The sequence below is a fragment of the Colius striatus genome, chromosome 16, assembly GCF_028858725.1.
Source record: "Colius striatus isolate bColStr4 chromosome 16, bColStr4.1.hap1, whole genome shotgun sequence".
NCBI classification, from domain to species: Eukaryota; Metazoa; Chordata; class Aves; order Coliiformes; family Coliidae; genus Colius; species Colius striatus.
Window position 1 is genome coordinate 12,288,319 of NC_084774.1, and position 20,545 is coordinate 12,308,863.

At 38.3% G+C, this 20,545-nt stretch overlaps 1 protein-coding gene across 1 annotated transcript in view; it reads right to left on the reverse strand.

The window, feature by feature from the left end:
* The window catches only part of PHACTR3 (phosphatase and actin regulator 3), a 101,389-nt gene extending 82,922 nt beyond the window's left edge, over positions 1-18,467 (reverse strand). The window contains exon 1 of the mRNA XM_062009452.1: positions 18,359-18,467. Coding sequence (XP_061865436.1) covers positions 18,359-18,467 — 109 coding nt within the window. The remainder of the gene's footprint in view (positions 1-18,358) is intronic.
* Between the last annotated feature and the right edge of the window lie 2,078 nt (positions 18,468-20,545).

Genomic DNA, 20,545 nt, shown 5'->3' on the forward strand with positions numbered 1-20,545 from the left:
TTCAAAGTCCATGTTTATGTCAACAAGCTCTAAACACATTCTTATGTTATTTCAAGACGGTTCTATTTTCTATTACACTCCATATGGACTAATTTTACAGTTACTAGGAGGAGCCAAGTATTAGCAGGTTGTTCTTAACTGAGACTGTTTTCCATCAGTGTACATAAAAGATGATTTCTAATATCTTCTCAGAATTACAGTCCTTGACGTAGCTCTTTAGTCCTTAAAATCTAGTGATAACCAAAAGAAGTTAGATAGGATTCTTTAGGAAAAAAAAGTATTTCTTTAACTTTCAACTACAAAAATTATATGCTTAAAGATATTCCCTTCCAAATAGCTTATAGATTAAGAATTGAATTTTCTAGATAACAGATGCACTAAAAACACAATTTGAAACAACTTTTGGACTGAATCCCAGCACAAATCAATCTTATGGGTTCTGAAAATGCTACGACAGATCTTGAAATGGTAATTAATTTGATATCGTAATTTTGATGTCAAAGAAGAAACTCTGCTTTATAGCTGTTAAAGCTCTAACTCAACAATTATAAACATTTTTTTTGTAAGCTTCACTGTTCCCAAACTTGTTGGGTCTCCTCATTAGTTTTAATTTTTAAAATCTTCTCCTGTTCATGGGGTGAGAAACTCTATCTTTGGCTGCAACTTTGTTCAAATCACAGCTTGTTAGGCATGGTTCATGTTAACTGTGATTTCAGCTGGCAGGGCACTAGATTAGCTGTTGACATCAAGCCAACATTTAATTTTGTTTTCTTGAGTCATCTGTTGCCAGTTCCCATGACAACTGATCTTCTAGCCTTCAGATTTACTAGAGAGAACCATTAAAATGGCCAGGAATATATATACAGATCCTTTGAAGTTGATGGAAGTTCAATTGTTTTCTTCAATGGAAACTAAAAGATCACTTCAGCTTTTACTTTAGCAACACGTGATTTCTGTTCATGAAAACGCAGATGTTCATGTATTCGAAAAACTGAATGAATGGTAGTTTTTAACGAGAAACCTCTTTCAGCATCTTTCTGTAGTACATCTACAGATCTTTGTGTCTAAAACCATGTGATGCAGAGGACAGGCAAAAATATTATTCTGATCTCACTTGCATAGCAATAATGAAAAAGTGAAATTTAAGATATAGATTCTCCTGATTTTCAGTAGAATCAGCACATTTCACTTTCTTGTTTGACAAATATGTGAGTTACGGAAGTATCTCAGAGACATCACAGATCAGAGGAAAACGACAATCAGAATGCTATGAGAGATTCCTGAGGTAAAAACACCTTTGGCTAAAAATAGGAGTCAGTGTATATAAAGTATGTACAACCTATATACTCACAGGTTAAGAATGCATAAGAAAAAATTAAACATATTGGATCACAAGAAGTCCTTTTAGTAGAATGTTAACACAGTGGTTATCTCCATCTCCTGTTGAGTTTCCCAGGACTCTGTACAGGAGTGGTTTCCATAGTCCGAATTCCACATTTATCTTATATACTGTATTCAAAACTTTTACCTCTTCATTAGATAAACATTTGTCTCTAGTAAATGGGGAAAAAAATAAGCAGATAGACAACTGTGTCATTTGATATAGGAACTCCGTCCTGCCCAAGAGCTTGGCCTAATAAACATTATTTGGAGGAGGATGTCCTGTTAACCCAGATCTACACAGAAAGTGCAGGAGGCATTGCAATGCCTCCAAACTCAGGTGTACCACTATACTCATGACTGCATTCTAAGAATTAAAGGCCCTCTGCAAAGGCAATAGACTAGAGGTTTTTATGCACACCATTCAGTTTATGTTTCATTACACATATCTGGATGACTTTTCCAGGATGGTTCTTCAACAGCAATTCAACATCGCTTTCCTAAATGTGAGGGTACATAGGCCTATAATTTCAATTAAAACAGAATGAGGCAGTTACTCTGACAAGAAGCTACCCTGCTTCTCTTCTCCTCCTCTGCCCTGTAGATGCAGTTAAAACATTTTCAAGATAATGGGGGTGTATGTGGGAGAAAGTGAAAGATAAGAGAACACACCAGTTCCTCAGCTTGAGTTAACTATCCTAATTCCACAGAAGACAGCCATTTCCCATCAGCTGAAATTTCAGCCCATTAAATAGCACAGGTGACCAAGTAAATTCGATACCAGTCATACCACATGTCAATAAGTAGCTTCCCTTACAACAGCTTTCCCCCACTTGAGTATAAAGTCACACTTTGTACTAGAATGTTGTGACTGGTAACAACTGGTGTAAATAATGACAAAATGAAGCACTGGGGCTAGGATGTATGATTGCCAGATATTACAATGGATATTAAACAACTGCATACATTAAAGCTGGCAGGTTTTGCTCTAACAGTCTAAGCTGTGAATCCAGGCTTTGTGTGATTGTTTCAGAATGCAGTTGGCTCATGAATGTCATTGATGCAAATGCTGGCATACGTTCCAAATGCTGTGTTTCATGTTTTGCTTTTATCTTTAAATATATTTGAGTAGGTTTTTCTCTCTTCTGAAATGGCTCACATAATAGGTAGAACTAAAAATGATTTAATAGCTTCAGTGCCTTAGAGCTACTGCCATGCATGAAATTCAAACTGTGACTATAAAAAGAAAGAAGGCTTTCTCTTTAATTCTCTTTTTTAGCTATTTCTGTATTTTTTGAGAAGGGCAGAACTTGTTCATGTTTCAAGTCAGCATCTGTCAAATAAGATGCAACGTGAAAATTGTTACAGGTCATCTAGGGAACTGGAGGCAAAAGTTTAGGGGGTTTTGACTGGTTGATAATGCAGTGTGTTTAGGAAGTAGTTACTAATTAAGATTATAGAGTGACCCAAATTTGTTTTACAGCCCTGTTTTAGTTAGATGCAATGATATCCATTACAGCTGAGTGAATAATTCCTGAGGAGTAATATATTTCTACCTTCTTACTTTCTGTCTGTGTATTCTCTTTGATTGTATTACAGTTTTCCTAACACTATCATCAACTTGTACTTGCTAGATTGTTTCTGCAGTGTTCAAAATGTGCATTGTATGAGTTTAGCAGCCAAATATAAGCAGCATTGCTCATTTCTAGTCCAGTACCTTCTGCTAGTTCACTCTGTGACTAAGTGCAACTCTTAATTAAGTTTATCTGCATGTATGCAAAGCATGCTTGGTTATGTAAAGTATGCTTGGTTATTTAAACCTTGCTTTGTACAGATGTTGCCCAATTTTGTTAAACGAGAGAGATCACTATAACTTTTAGGATAAATTAACCAAATTAGAATAGATTGAACCATTTGAGTGTGTTCCCAGACTAACATGACCATTTAGTGCCTTGCTTGTGAGAGTTCAAGTATTTTATATATTTGTAAATGCCCTGAAATAAGAATTTGTGATTTTAATAAACATGGATTGTTACTGGGTTTTACTGTATGCTTCATTCCAGCACAGGCTGACTCAGCATGTTCTGAGACATATTCATATTGAGACATTCCTGAAGGTTGTTTTTCAGATTGAACCATAATCATTATGACTTTGGACAAGACCACTGAAGATTTGCACTGTGGGTAGGTGGTCTGTCTATTAAACCATGCTTGAATTATGTTACCAGAGCTTTGGGTCATACTGTAAAAGGGTAGACTATGTTGTATCCTCTAAACCTGTTCTAACAATTCAGGCATTTAGTCAGAGATGGGGATATTTATTATGAATAAAAGCAAGAGGAGGATACTAAGAATTTCTTCAGAGAGTCTTAATTGATAGTTCATTTGGTAATGAATGACTAATTAATAAAATGAAAGCATAATATAATGCATTTGTACTTTGTTTGTACACAAAAGGCATCATTAGAACTCTTCAACCATCATTAGCTCTGTCTTTTCTGCAGTGAGTCATTCTGCTCCCTGAAAGAACTGTAGCTGCATTATAAAACTGCCAAACCATACAATTAATACAACTAAAACTTTCTGGATTGTCCTCCTATGTAAGCTAGTTCTCTGAATTTAGGGGATTCTTTCCCATTTCTTTTTTTTTTTTTCCCATTTTGGCATGAAATGAGTTATGCAGGTACCTTAAGGCTAATCTCAGCAGAATTTTTCAAAAGTGAAGATATACAGAGAAAAACCCTTTCCCTACCAGAGTCACAACACCTATGGTCTCCTGAAGAAACTACCCAGCTTACTCTGGAAAGGAACTGGCACATCTTAGGTGTGGAGAAACCAGGAGTTAGTTAAAGTAGATAAGCTTAATGACAGCTCCTGTGTTTCTGGCCCTTTGTAAATGGAAATGAGGAGACTTTCTTCTCTTCTGATGAGATGATCACACTCTAGAGGTATGCAGATCCAGAATATGCACTCCCCATTTTAACCAATGCACAATAATCTGTCTTTACAATCCAGAATCTGTATTTGCCACACTTAAAACATTGTAACAAGATTAAATAAAGTGACTGTTGAAAAACTGAAAACAGAAGTTAAAGAGCAGAGAAGGGGTATCATTTAGTAGCAGGAATTATTCAGTCTTAATTTTAAAAAAGGAACATTGAAGCAATTAAACAACAAAAACAAAAGAAAGAAAAGCAGTCTGGTAAATTGTGGGCTGTCTGCTATCAACTCCTTATTAAGTAGGTTCTTCCACAGGTAGATTCTTAAGAAAGACCCGGAAGACACAAAGATTTTCAAAGTTCAGTTACAAAACCATGTTTCTAAAATTTGGTATTTCTAGTAAATAAAATAGTCCTTGATCTCACAAAGAACTAGACAAACACATAAGAATCAGTCTTTGATTAAAAAAAGAAAAGTGTTATTCATCCAATCTGGTTAAGCAGTCAGTCAATTACAATCAGTTGGTTGAAATATGTATCAGTGGTAATTGTATGCTTAAATGCTTTCAACATTTAGTATAATATATTGTGCAAAATGAAGTAGGCATGGCAACAACACATAAAAGAGAGTTCTTTTACATACAATGAAGAAAATTTGTAAAATCGAATGCTGAAATACACAGATCATTTGTATGCACAAAAATCCCATGAGTGCATATGCAAACCACGTAATTATGCCTGTTAGTTATTGTAATTGCTATTAACATGTGCAATTACTTGCTCTGCATCACAATCCTAGGTGAATGGTTAAATCAGCTACAAAATTACAAATAGCTGAAACATTCTGCTTCAGTCCCCACGTCATTGCATTAAATCTCTTATTGTATAGTAAACAATGTGCATATCATGAACTAACAAATTGCAGGCTATATTTTTCCTTGAAGCGACTGTGATATGCCCAGAAGGACTGAGGTTCTGTTGTTTACAGAACAAGAACTTCACAAGCAATCACAGTGAAATTTTCCTTCCAATCCTCCCAATCGGAGCTTAGTTACATCATCAGCCCCTTCGAAACTTGTGTCTTCTGTTAAGGCTGTTACATACTGGTTTTTTATGCTATCTGTGATCCAAGTATTTGAGCACTTTCTGCCTAAAACAATTAGCAATAACTTTAGTAACTCAGGCACATAATTGTCTCACTCTTTTGAGAGGACAAACTTTGGTTGGGGTTGGGTTTTCTGGAGTCTTTCAGGGAGGGGAGGAATAAGAATCTTCTGGAAACAGAATGTTAGATGCTACATCTGTAAATGTAATTTTTGGTAGAAAAATTAGAAAATTAGGATAGTTACCTAAAGAGTTCTCTCTAGATAGCTATCAGACTAGACTTGCCCAAGCACTTCTACAAGACTGTTCCACAGCTAAATCCTTTTGAATTGAAAAGCTTATCTCTTATGATGGCCAAATGGCTTCATCCTTGGCTCTGCATTCAAAACAAGTTTATAGAAACAGCTCTTACAGGAGTACTTCATTGGCTGAAATTCAGTCCTAAATATAGCTGAAGTTTGAGCAACTTCTTACATATGGCTATTAGGGCCAAAGTTGCTGCTTTAAGGTGGCCTCTCCTAAGCTCACTCAGACCTAGTTTGAGGATATGACTGCAGGTTTGATGGATTTATAGTGACACGAGTCATGAAGAAAGAAAATGTGGGAAATCCAGATTACTCTTTGAGTTGTGCTTTTTGATAAATACATTGGTAGGAAAAAACATCAAAATACAATGTAAGCAAGTGACAGTGCCCATCCCCTCCTTACCTCTCTTTTTCCCACCTCTCCTGACCAATAAAGGCTGCAAATATCATTTTTCCAGCTACAATGGTAAAAACTGAAAAATTTATAAAACCTTATGGCTATCCTCTCTTTTCCTAGAGCTTATCCTAGAGCTTGACCCTAGCTGCAGTGCAGAAAAATGTAGCTACATACTTTTAAAATTCAGATTCAAGCAACAATATCAACAACAAAACCCAAAATCCAAAACCCCTCCCTCTCCCACCAGGATCTGTAAAACATATAGACTGTAATTGCCTGTATTACTGGGAGGACTGGCTGATTCACCAGAAGTCTGTGGTGCCATTCAGAGATCTCAACTGGCTGAAGAGTTGGGCAGAGAGGAACCTCATGAGGTTCAACAAGGACAAATGTAGAGTCCTGCACCTAAGCAGGAACAACCCTCTGCACCAGTACAGGAGTACTGATGTTGGAGCCACTTTGAATTCGCTTATTTGCAGATGAATGGATGAGACTAAACGAATACACTGTGATACTTGTGATCCCAAAGCTGCTGATAATTTATGAAAATGATACTATGTACATCTTTTTGGGGAAAAAAAATCTGTAAATAACCCACCAGTCATGAGAAATAATCCTAAATAAAAAGATTGTCACTTCAAGTAGGCTTGGATGGCTGTGGAATAGATGCAGCCTTCTTCATATCTTAGAAGGCAGAGTATGTTACAGGCAGATCAACAATGAAATACAGCAGCTGCTTAAAACCACTCCAGACATACTTTTTTAAAATAGTTGCTTTGAAGTCATACTTTCTGAAGGCTACTAACATGATAAGGTGAGAACAGGAGCACTGGGTCGGTCAGGCTTGTTGCAATAGTAAAATGCCTACAAAGGAATCTCAGAGCTATTTCAGGAGGATTCAAAACATCCAGGTATCAATGATTTTGTTTTCTGCACAGATGAGAGTTACATGAGAAATGGAAACAAAAAAATTATTTTGAGAAGTTATAACTAAAATTTTCACAATAACAGTTATGATTGGAGCATGGATGTTTAATGAAGTGGTATGACTTCAGCATTTTAGTAGCCCCTCTGAAGACAGGATTATTTATTTGTGACATCAAGTGATGCTAAGAACTGACTTGGAAGCTGTAAGCCAGGAAATACAGTGCTATTGTTAGCAACACACACAAGACCAATTTCACAGATTTCTCCACGTGGTATTTTTTATTCTCAGAGGGAATCTTTTAGTACCAGTTTTTGACCTCTTCTGCACAGCTTCCTTTAGCTGTAAGATCTGACCATGCCTAAACTTTGGTCCTCTAGCACTGACTCTTGCTCTGAGTTTATCAGAGTCAGGAGCTGGGGGCTCTGATTCTATAAGAGACACAAGCCCATGGAGCAGTTACCCAACATTTTCATGACTCAATACCGACACCTGTAGAGCTGATACAGGCTCTCTGGAAAAGTCTTTGAGAGTTATATAATAGAAAGCAGGATTTATGTGGCAAAACAGCTTCCAAAAAGTTGCCAACCACAGCAATGTAGAGAAAAAAGGCAGCCCCTTGCTACAGCTATATAGACCTTGCCTAGTAACTGTTCTTTCAACAACTTATATATGCAATTACACATCTATTCACCATCATTGCAGGTGCAAGCTGAGCAACAGCATGTGTATAAATGTGTGTGGGTGTGCAAATGCTTCATTACAGTGATTTGTTAGCACAGACAGGGAAGCTTTGTGTCCAATGAATGTGTAAATTAGGTGCTTAGATTACTTGAGTTAAAAACAGTACACTTTGCCTCCTCAGCCCATCCTCCTCAACAGACATTGGAAAAGAAAGTAGTTAGATACTTTATTCCCTGTCAAAGTATCAGCTTCCATCTCAAACCTAATCCTGATTTCTTGTGCTGTCCTCAGATTTCTAACAATGAAGATAAGTGAGTCTTGAGGAATTAGTCATGTGGAATGATATCATAATCATATGCATGATATGTTCTTATGTAGCATTAGAATAAGAGGTGTCACATCTCGTGTTGTCATTTCTGGGACAGAAAAATGGGACTGTTAGTTGGCTTTAAATCATTTCTGGCATTAACGAGATTCTGACCAGAGGCCCTCTTTCATGTTCAGGATATTTGCTGCATTATTTCCTATTATATGACAATACATTGCAAAGGAACAGCTAAGTTACCAAGACTAATCCTTTAAGTCTTTCTCTCTTTACAATGTCAGACAAAATAAGACTATGCCATATTTCCATGATCTCTCTTGTGTTATGAGAATATTCTGATCTATAATACCACCAAAATCTCTAAAATGCATGTATTCCTGTTGTCTCTGACATGACCAGACTTGTCTCTTTCTGTCAGAAAAGATATTTCTAAGTCTGTATGACTGTATTTTAGCAGACACTATCAAGCTAAAAATCGGGTCATTAATATAAAGCAGAAAAAAGAAGTTTTCTGGTGTCTAAAAACTGGTATTTCTGAAAAGACACTATGTAATACCTGAGGTTCTCCTTTTTCTTCATGAAACTACTTAAAATTAAAATACATTTCGAAGATCTAAGGTATCTACTTACAGTTTATTTCTACTTGTATATGTATATTTAGATTAATCTCTTCAAAAGTTGGGTTTTTTTTGTTCTCACCCGACTTTAAATCAGCTACCAAGATCTAAAAAAGAGTTCTGCAATGCTCTGATGCCAAATTGCAGGGGAAATTCTTAAGGGAGGGTGGGCAGTGAATTAGAATTAAAAACTAATTAATTAAACCTACCAGAAATGGCCTTCCATTTCTGTTAATAGTATGAGGGAAAAAAAAGTACAAAAACCCCTCTATATTAAGGTGCACTCTCCTTCTGAGAGATCTGTCCTTTCGGATAGAGTTGAAACACTATCCCACAAATGCATAGTCAAAAATTTAGGATATATTTCTCCACTGATACGTTTGTGATGCCTAAGCCACTAAGCACATATTCAGTAACGTACTGTTCACTAGAGCAGCCAAACAAATCATGATCTCAAAATGCATAAACTCTTGCCAATGTGGTTTTTGTTTCGGTTTGGGGGTAGGGAGTGTTGCTGGAGTTTTAATAAGTTACTGCCAAACTTGTCCAAAATGCTCAACTGGCAAAGAAATGGAGGAATTGATAAATATCAAATTCCAGGATGGGAAATGAAATGAATTTTCTGCAGGTGCAGGACACAAGAGAGCTGATTATATAAAACACCATCCCCCAGATAAGATTGATGAGTAATGCCCCAGGTCATAGTGCAGGTTTTTTTCAAGAGGTTGATACAACCAGAGACCTTTGATGTGTTAGAATAAAGCCTAAACATGTCCTGAAAGTACTGTTATGAGAGCAAGAGTGAGAAAAATATAAATGGAACAGCAAGTTACTGAAAACAGCTTCTTCTCTTTTTGCTCCCAGGTTCTTTCAGAAACAAGAGTTATTCAATCACTTTTCCTCTCACGTTGCCCACAATAATTTTGGAGCTTACTGGCAACTTTCAACAAAGGATATAGTTCATGAAAAAAAAGACATCTGAGACCCTGCTGAGTATTATCTGTAGGAAAAGCCTCAGTGTGAAGCCAGTTTTGTTTATGTACCAAAGTATCCACCCAGAAGAAATGCTGTAAGTGCTATACGGGAATGGTTTTCAGTAAGACTGACAGTCACTTCATTAGACAATAGAGGATCCAGTCTGAAATCGTAAGTCATAAATGAGACTTTTGGCAATTCAAGATAAAATGGAGGACTGAAAATGCTGGAACTATAGAAAGACAAGCTTTGCTGGCTTCTGTGCTGTTACAGTAGTAACACTCATTCTATTTCCAGAAGAATAATTCAGGAAAAAGGCATCTGAAGCAGGAGGCTCCTGAATTAGATAAGGCAGAAGAAGAATTCTAGCTAACAGAATGAACTCAGAGTAGATGACAGAAAAGTGAAAAAAACTGTAGAGAAAACAGGCTGAAAAGTGAGAAGAAAAAAAAGACATTACAAGAAGCTCTGCTCTTTCTCAACAAGAGAATACAGGAAAACACCAATGCCAGTTTTCCAGATCAGCTTGTATTGTCTTCAAAGATACTCTCTTGGACTAAAGAAGGGAGATACCGTATTTATTTCTACTGTACGTCAGAGCCATTAAAATGTTTTCATTCACACACAATATTCTGGATTTTTGAAGGACACTTTTTTGTACTTTTACTTGTTAAAATGATCTCTTTTCCTTGGCTTCCTTGCAGTTTATTGTTGTGTTTGAATTACAACATAAAATGTTCACCATAACACTAAGAAGTCCATTTGCTATCTATCTTGACAACTGTCATTCACATACCCTATGTTTGCCTTAAGAAAATATGCAGCATCATGTCATCTGTTAAGCTACCCACTACCACAAGGGCTCAAGTAAACTAGCCTCAGGCAATGGCTGATATTTGCTTATCTCAGAAAAGAGTCCTGGTTTTAGTGAGGATGTGAGGATGTACATTTTCTGTATCATGCCATTCAATTCTGAATTAGTATCAGGAGTTTACCGCAAAACAGTACCTCTGTTACATTCCGAAATGTAGGAGATTCCCAGATGACAGTAAGTTGATTTGTGTTGCTCACTTGCAGGAAGAAATGTTACAGATTGTTAGGTTCTCTAGAGCTAAGTATCTTGTATGTGAAATTTGAAGTGATATATGTAGTTTATCTCAATTCTGATGTTTCCATTGATTTTCTTGAGTTAAACAAGAAATTTAAAACTCATTATGACCAAGTGGAGAGTTCATATGAATGCAAGATTAGGCTCCATTTTCTTTTTCTAGAGTATTCTCTGCACAGTTAGTATTCTGAGTACTTATTTTCTGCTTCTAAGTATTGTAACATAGAGCAGAGTCAAATGAGCTACTATTATGGAAGTAAACACTTTAGCTGAAGTTAATCTGAATTGCTGTATCTGAAAATAGGGTTCTGGCCCAGTAGAGCGCTTCTTTTGTTCTCGTAAGGCTGAAAAAACAAGTCTTGGTCCAGGCCATTTAGTTAAGAGGTAAAATGCAGACTTCTGTGAGCAATCAAATGAAAGTGACAAACATTCACAATGGATCAATTTGGGCAAGGCATGTAGAAGACTATGTGGCCTCCAGGGAAGGTTGAAGGCTTCACTAGTTTGGTGTAATAGTGATCTATATCCAATTGGGGGTTATGCAGCAACAGAACTGTTTAAAGAAGGATAAAAAAAAATCAAATAAAAAAGCTAACACATGAACTATCTCTTAATTTTATGCAACAGTCATAAAGTGCTTTATGCATATGGCCATGCCTTTCTTTACATATAATCACTGGTCTGTAAACATCAAGCATGTGATTCCAGGGTATTTCTGCACTACAGAAAGCAAGATAAGATATCCTTTGGTTAAGATCATCTTACTGAAATATTTATGCAGACTTGAGCATGAAATTATTGACCTGCGTCAAGTAGTTACATGATGTTCTCTCTAGGGCATGTATAAATTGTGTACATATTAGACCATAAATCAACTTGAATTTCAAACAAAAGCATGGGATTTAATGTGCACAAAGAATCCATTGTATTTGCATACAAACTCTGGCTACATTTAGAAGCAAAATGAAGGTATCATGTTTAGCTCCACTTACTCTTTGATATTTATAGATCTGACCTGCTTAGAGAAGACAGGGTAATTAATTCTATGTATTGAATTTAAAAAACACAAAGCCACAAATTTGGTTACATAATGCCATAATCTTACAAATTGGGCAGTCTTGAAACAAGAGTTGCAAAACTATATAGATTGTGAAAGATTAATACTGTTACTTAACTACCCACTGAAAGAAACAGTTAGATAAACATGACTCCAAGCTTTATGTGATCAATATATGTTCAGTGAGGTGCAAACAACTGACTGAACAACCTTAAATCATCTTCATTCATAGCTAAAGTGTGAAGGGGTTTCTTATTATTTGGCAGACATATGAGTTTATCTTATTTACACAGAGAAGCAACTAATTGTGTACGCAAATTATTGTGCGTGCAAATTAAGTCTGAGTACTTAAGGTATAAAATCAAATTTGGAGTTTACTTTTGTTTTAAAATAAAGCTATAACGTAAAGAAAGATAAGACAGGGTTTCAGTATTCCATAGACTAGCTGGTTGACTGAACCGTTTCCATTCTGCTCAAGTGCCCATTCTGCCTAATTTAGGAGAGTGATGCTTGTCTAACCATCTCTTTTTTTTCTTCAAGTCCTTACTGAAACTGGTGTCATCACTAAAACTTACCACCCAAAGCTGGGTGGGAAGATGTGTTCAAATAAATATTTTCTGATTTAACTTTTCCTTGTTAAGTTTCAATTACCTCTACTTCATATCAGAAAATATCATTAGAAGGTAATTTAGCTGCAGAGAGGAAGGAAGAGTACTAAAAAGTAATGAGAAACCCTTGTCCATCTTTCACCAAAAGCCCATGTTTTCCCTTTTCTTCCTATTAATTGAAACAATATGAGCCTTACAAAATCCAGAGTCAACTTCCAGTGGTGCCACTGGCTTCTTACAGAAATACAGAGAAAGCAATTAATTACAGCTCAGTTCCTCATATGTAACATATAAGAAGCACTTGGGTTTTCTCTGTTTTCTTTTTCAAATTAAATTGCAGATTACTTAAGGTAGGAACAGTTTTTCTTTATATGCTGCACAGTAACTGGCACAATCATGCATTGTTTCAAACATTTCTCAGACAAGACATCTGCATTTGAGAATCTTGAGTCAGAATCTTCTTTTTCTAATCTGTGATAGTTCTTTTAGGACACATGAAAACATCTGAAGAGTTAAGGAAGGAAATGGAAACGTCCTTTGTAAAGACTAGCTGAGAGACCTGGAATACTGCTCTGTGTGACGTACGAGATGCTGCAACTCTGAAAAAGCCTTTTTGCACTCATAAAGTTTGTTTTGACAGTTGTATACTTAAGACCTAAAAACACTGTCAATAAGATGCAAATGCATTATTTAGGTATTGATATTTAAAAAAAAAACACCAATTCTGCATTGTTTGCAGTGTGCAATGTCATCCCTGCTGCTTTTAATGCTATAGTTCATGCAATTTACCACTGAAAATGACAGGCTTATGAAGGCAGTGGCAGCCTATTTGAGCTAGGTTACAGCTTTAAAACAGAAAGGGAAAAAAAGCCCTAGTTAGAGTATTTCTAAACTTGATGTTTTATTGTCATGACTTTCCCTAGGCATTACTTAGACGGTTGATGTCCTTATATTACCTGTGAGGCTTTGCTGGGTTACAGGTCATCCTTCAGCCCAAAGACACAATGTAAAAGAGATGTTAACACTTCAGTTCTTCTCTTAGCTGTTAATATAGCTACTAACGTCAACTAACACTACTGCTTGCACCACAGAAGCTCTTTGCCTTGGTACAGATCCTACACTGGAGAAGGAAGGCAGGTTGGACTACTGGCAAGGTCTGCTGAAGAACCCAGTAATGTCAGTCCTGAAAAAGCACTCTTTAATTGCGCAGTGACAGGTAGGAAAAGTAACAGCATAGAGTAAAACGTGATGGCACCAATGTATACTTATTGAAATGAAAATGGATTACCCCAAAATTAAGGGACATATTCACACATTGTCATGGTTGTCTGTAATCTCCTCAGAGTTTTGACATGGTGTGCTCTTCTTCGGTCTGTAGAGCCTTAGTTTTTATGACTACAAATCAAATGAGATTGTCAATCTTTTCTATGCCCTGTGACTGCTGGAAGGATTTAATGAGAGCAATGATTTGGTTTCCTGCAACTGTCTCTCAAATAAATGGTGATACTGAAACCTGTTCTGAATTTCATACACCTGCCCTCCTTTCTCTCTTGATCCTTTCCTGGAAAGACAGATGAGGTGAAAGAGAAAAGGAAAAAAACATGATCTCTGAAATTAATGAAACCCCTCTTCGCATTATTTTTTAAGTGATTGCTGTCTTTTGCCATCAAAATCATCTCCCATCATTTTTTTTTTTTTTAATGAGGACTTAACTAGTATTTTATTATTTTTAAACTTCAACTGCCTCAAAACATTTCCCATGAAGTTATGGCAAGACATGATCTTTTCTAGAGTATTTTTTCAGCTCAGATCTAATCTCAGATTTACAATCAAATTGGATATTCTGGCCTTCTCTCAAACTCAATGAAAACAATGGGACTTTGAACAGCCATCTTAATAGCAGCAAGGAGGCACGCTACTGGTTTTAGAACTCTTTCCTGTGAGGATTTTCAGATGAAAGTTGTGTTAATTGTGATTCGTCTCCTGTGAATCTGCTGTTCAGTCATGGCACAATAAGAAAAATTAAATTCACTTTCTTAAAAACAGCACTGTCTAGAGACAGTTATAGTTAAGCAAGACAGGAGTATTTTGATATGTTTCCCAATTCCAGAACATATTCTTTTTTAAGGCTTGCTCATTCAGTGTGACAGTGTGCTTAACTAAAGACTAAAACATGAAGTCTAGTGTTCACTGTACAATAGTCATTATCATAAAATATTGCTCAATGGCCATAAAATAGTTCACTTAAATGACAGGCTAAAATGCATTATTTTATCTTGAAGGAAAAAATAACTGATTCAATTAAAACAAAGAAACATTCATTCCTTCTTCTCTTTCTTATACTATTCCTAGCATTCTCTACACTACCAATAGGAACTGTGTGCACCATTTAAATGCCAGAGGAAATTATTTGTTTGTCAGTAAAGCCTGCACAGACAACTGAAGTCTGTATTTTCTTCTCAGACCATGACTGTGATGTCATAGTTGATCACTGAGAGGAGATGCTCTTTAATTGAAGTCACATGTAAATGATCTAAATCAGTGAATTTGTATCTCTGTTTTAGAATAAATCGCTATTAACTGCATCTAGTCTACTGAACATCTTTTTTATCTTATCTACTACAGGAACATTTATTAAGATCATAGTGCCATGTGTCAATTTTTAAGTTTTTTATATGACATGAAATTAATTGTAGTCTGTAAAGATTATATCTCTTCTAGTAAACCAAGGTTATAAAATTTCTACAGTGAATGCTTTGTGAAGAAAAGCACATTGGATAAGAAACTTTATTATGAAGTCCTGATTGTTCAAGGCTTGAATTAGTTGCAGCTTTTGCTGGCATTAGCCAGGATTGCTAGTGTCCAGAATGTCTTAAAAATCAACATCTAATACTATTTGAACCAGCCAGTTACTTAGTTATTCACTGCTCATGCTGGAAGGAGTCCTCTTTAAAGAAACAAACAAACAAACAGAAATCCCCAGAAAACAAAGTTCAGTTTTGTTCTCACATGGCAAACTCCCTTTAAGATTTGACCTCAAGCAATAGTTCATTAAAACAAGTGCAAATGAAAGCACTAGGGAGGTGAACTAACACTTTGTCATCTGCAGTCTGTTCAGCTCAGGTTCCTTGAATCTGATGTCTACATTACTCATTGTCAGCTAAAACAAGATTATATGGTCCAGTGATAGAAGATTCTGAACTTGTGCAAGACAGCCAGGAAGTCTTGTAACCATATTGCGTATGGTCAATGCTACTCTTAAGCTGGCATTTAAAGAGAGAAAAAAGTATTGCATCAGAGAGTTTTCTTCAGTAAATACATTAAAAGCTATATGCTGCCACCTCTATGTCCTCAGCTAAGACTGAAATTTATTGTATAAAGCTGGGCTAAAAACAAAATACTGTAACTGTATAGGTCAAGAAGAGGAATATAAATTATGTCTTTAAACAAACCCACATAACAGAATAAAAACCTTCAGAATATAGGCTGGCTTCATCTATTACATTTTATACCTTGATATACTTGCTTATAGTAGGTATAGCTGAATGAATTGGTGCAGAATAATCCTTGACCACATCATGCATTCAAGAAAATGTTGCAAAACAACATTGCATCTCCAGTAGGAATATAGTATCGTTCAAATGCCATATAAAAGCAGAATGTTTTTGTAGTGATCCTTCAGTCATATCTATATTTTGTTATTGGCTTATCTGTCTGAAAAATTTAAATGCATGCCTTGAATGTTAGTGAAACTTAATTTTAAATTCAAGTATTTAAATTAACAAAGAATCTTTATATTTTAAATTAACAAAGAATCATATATGTTCAGAGTAACTTCTCTACATGGTTTGTCAGTGAGCAGGGTACATACACAAACTTTGTGTGTTTCATTTAGCGCTTCTAAGACTTTCTTTTGACTTGCAGTGGTTATGTTGTTATTCTAATGATAGAATTATTTTCCCGAATAATCAAATACAATAAATTAGAGTCATGTCACCTAGCATATTGATAACAGTATAAATCATGTTTCAGATTTTTAAGTAGACTGTTGTATGAAATTGCTCATAGAAAGTGACCACTCACACCATGGTGGAGTAAAATATTATTTAACTTCTCACTTATGTTTATTTTATTGTTATTTTGAAGTGTACAGATGTTCAAAACTATTTGATAAACAAATTTAAGATCTGAAAAGCTTACCAAATGTCCTAACTACTACTAACTATTTATACCTGGACAAAACCCATATGTATTGATCACCTTTTGTTTCTCCAAATAGTGTATGTATAACACAATACCATAAGACATCTTTTCTTGTGTGTTAGTATAGCTTCTGCCATGAATTGGAACACTGTCTTATCTGATGAAGTCTGTATTAGGGGGAAAAATGCTACTTAGTATTGATAGTTCTTTTTCCTTACAAAAATCATAATAATGTTTATATCTTTGTCTATTTGTCAGACATGTTTTGTGCTTGCTTTGTTGTGTATTTCACAAAGGCCACAAGCATTAATTAGCAGAAAATAATACAGAGGAATCAAAACCAAGATTGCATATGCTTTCCTTTCATTAGACACTTCTGCTTCCAGAAATCAAATGGCAGAAACATACATTCCTCTTTCAGTCAAGATTGCCCCTTTGGGAGTGAGTCGAGCAGTTCATGTTAGACGAGTCCTTTGTTCCCTTCACTTAGGTTATCGGAACAGTTGGGCATCAGAGATAGATTATCTATTGTTTGCTTTAATTTAACTTATATTTCACTCCAGAGCAAGGTGCTCAGAATTGCTTGATAAGACAAATAAATAGAAGAACTTAAAATAGTTACAATATTATTATCCTTATTGGCTCAGAAGGAAGCAGTATAGCAGGTGTATGACAAGAAACTAGGATGTTTTATTTACTCAGTAATCTGAAAGGGGATGGAACTAAAGTTCATTCCAAATTGCATTCAGGGACTATCTCTTCCAGGCCAACAGTGACTCAAGCCCAAATCCCTCTCTAGGTTTTAGAGTTCAGTGTAATGGGCAGTGACGATCAACACCGCATTGTCTTATGCTGTTTTGATGACTCGTTTTTTCATAAAGAAACCTTCTAGTTCTTGTACGGCCATCTATTCAGATAAAATGAGTAAACTAGGCCTTAACCTTTGCTTATAGCTTTTTGTTGTGCCTGTCCACATAATCACATCAAAGTGATGTAGTTATTTGTTCTTTTTTTTTTTCCCCAGTGGGTCATCACTGCTTTGACTCTGACAATCTGAAATCACTGAGTCACCACCATCAAACATTTAGAATTAGTCCTCAAAGTGAAGTTAAGCTGAAAACACCATTATCCATTGTTAAAGAAAAAACAAATCAGATCACAATATTCTATTTATATACTATGGACTCGGCTGTGTACCCCCAGCATCACCCTCTGTGCCTACACTCGCTAAGAAGATTACGCTTCTCCCTATGAAGTGAAAATTACTTTCTTGTGAAGAGAAAGCGTTTAATTATTACTCTGCTTCCTCTTGTCTCCATGGTGACCCCACGCAAACAGCCTGCTTTATTAGACTCCATTCCCCCCACCTCAGGAAACTAAATGCGTGCGCTCGGTGCGAAGCCCGGGGCGCGTTAACCGGCGGCGCGCTGCCCGGGGCGGGGGCACCGCCGGCGGCCGCCCCGCCGACCCCGCCCGCTGCCCGCCGCCGGCCGCGCCCCCCGCCCGCTCACTTCGCGGCCGAAGGCTGCGGTTTGCAAAGCAGCGGGAAGAGCTCCGTTGTAATCCTATTTGGGGATAAGCCGCTGCATCATTTCAGCACTTACTGCAGAAAGCGTGTTCCCAATTCCCCGCCCGGCCGCGGCGGATAAGCGTTGCTACAAATTGGTGGACGATCCCGGCGCGCCCCTGCCCGCCCGCCCCAGCGCTGGCGGGGAAGAGCGGGGCCGTTACCTGGGTGCTCCCCGGTGCCGGGGCCCGCGGGGTCGGTGAGGATGTTGGGGTCGCTCTGCGACCTGCCTCGCGGTAGAAAACAGCCGGTCCCTTCTTCCGATGCAGCCATGAGGTGGAGGGCGGGAAGCTCAGAGGCGGGGGGAGGAGGAGGCGCGCATGGAGCCGGAGGCGGCCGGGGGACAATGGGGACGGGGGTGCGGCGGCGGAGCGTCAGCCGGGCAGGACCTGCCGCGAAAGCATCTTCCCCGGTGCCGTGGGCAGGCTGCGGCGGGGCGCTCCGCCGGCCCCGGGCACTCAGGGGGCAGCTTCGGGCACCTCAGGGAGGTGGGCCATGCTGCCTGGCGGGGTGAGGAAGAGCCGGAGCGCGGGCCAATGGCCCGGCCTCCCACCGCCCCTCCCGAGACGGCCCCTCCCGGGACGCCCTCCCGAGCGTCGCTCCCGGAGTCGCCTCAAGCCACCGCGCTGCTGAGCGCATCCGTTGGAAAACATTGGGATTCTCCCATGGTGCCCCGCGAGTACCCGTGACGTCACGGCGGGGGGGGGCGGGCGCTGCACCTGCACTGCACAAAGGCGGGGGCCGCCGCAGGTGCGCGCGGCTTCGGGGGTGCACCCCGACCAGGGGCATGGGGAGGGGCCTCCCCCTCCCGTCCCTTCCCTTCGCTTCCCGTCCCGCCCGTAGGATGCGGAGCGAGGGCACCGCCGGTACCCCGCGCCGCCGGTCCTGTCCCTCGCAGCGCCCGCGGGTGGAAGCAGCCGCCGCCCCGGGAATCGGTGTCCGCCACTTGTCCCCCGTCCGGGTCTGAACGAGAGTGTCCAGGAGCAGGGATTGTCGTTTCCCCTCACATCAGAAGGCGCCGGTTCCTCCCCGGTGGGACGCGCCCTCTGTCACCCCTTAAGCTGCGGGAGTCTGGTGGCTAAGACAGATGTCACACGGTGACCGATGGGACATGGAGTGTTTCGACTTGGACGGGGTGGTTTGGTCCGGGATTTTTTTTTAGAGGCAGTAACAGTTTTAATGGAATTTTTCCATAAGTGAAAGGTGATTCCTTCCTATCATACGGTGGGTGCCGGTAGAGGGGCTGCTTGCAAGTACTCAGGGTCACATCTGGTTGGAGTCTTGACCTGTATTAGCCACGGATGCTTTTTAATCTCTCTCCTAGTGAAGTCCTAGAGAATGCTTAGTCAGCACTTATTGGGATCCTGTGCATTCTCCCCTCAGTAGTTATAGAGGGATGGTTCTGAGGAGCATGCATTAAACGTTACTTTTGTCTTTGTATGGAGCTAGTGTGGAAGGAATGCACATACCTCCTAGGAGATATCTTAGGATCAGCATTTGCAAATGAAGCTGACAGAGTTCTTATTGTAAGATACCAGGTATAGGTTTGACAGATTTTAGAGATGAAATTTTGTCTCTATTTTTTCACTATAGCAGTCTTGTGGTAAACAAGTTTGCAACATTCTCCCAGAAAGTACAATGAGCTGATATATTTATTTCTCTCTTAGGACTACTAACCTTTGACATTTATGATGAGGTTTTTCTAGGATAGTGGCAGATATTTCTGCAATTTGCATCCTTTCAGTTGCAGAAAAAAAAATACTTCTTAAAATGAAATATCTACACAAAGAAAAGAAGAAGAAAATAAAAGGCATGATGCATATTCCACAACCAAACCAATGCATGTCCATTTGATAGGCCTTCTTTTGATAAAAATATTTAACATGTAATTCTATAGATGGTATGCATGACTTGATTACTCTGCTTCCTGTTTGATAGACAACTGAACTCCTGTTTCATGACCTAACGATATAAAGAGAAATCCTAATTTGTGTTAGAAAGGAATGATTCTCTGAGGAGAAAGAAAAGAGGTGAGTCATGTCAGTGTTGTTTTTCTCGAATCAGCAGAATATTAAACAACCTCATTTTCATGAATCCAAAGCCAGTATGTGATCTCTGAGCATAACTCATCTTTCTTTCTGCCCTGTTTTTTAGAAGAATGAGTTCAGGATACATTTGGATTGACAATATCAGCTTTCATGTTAAAATTGTTTTGATGATCAAGAGATAAATAGCCTAGCTCAGAGCAGTTTTCCTAGAAGCAGCAACAGAAAGTATTTGTTCTGTTGCTTATGAACCTTAACCTATTTTTTTTAATATATTTTTATGCCAGCTTGTTGTGGTTCACTGTG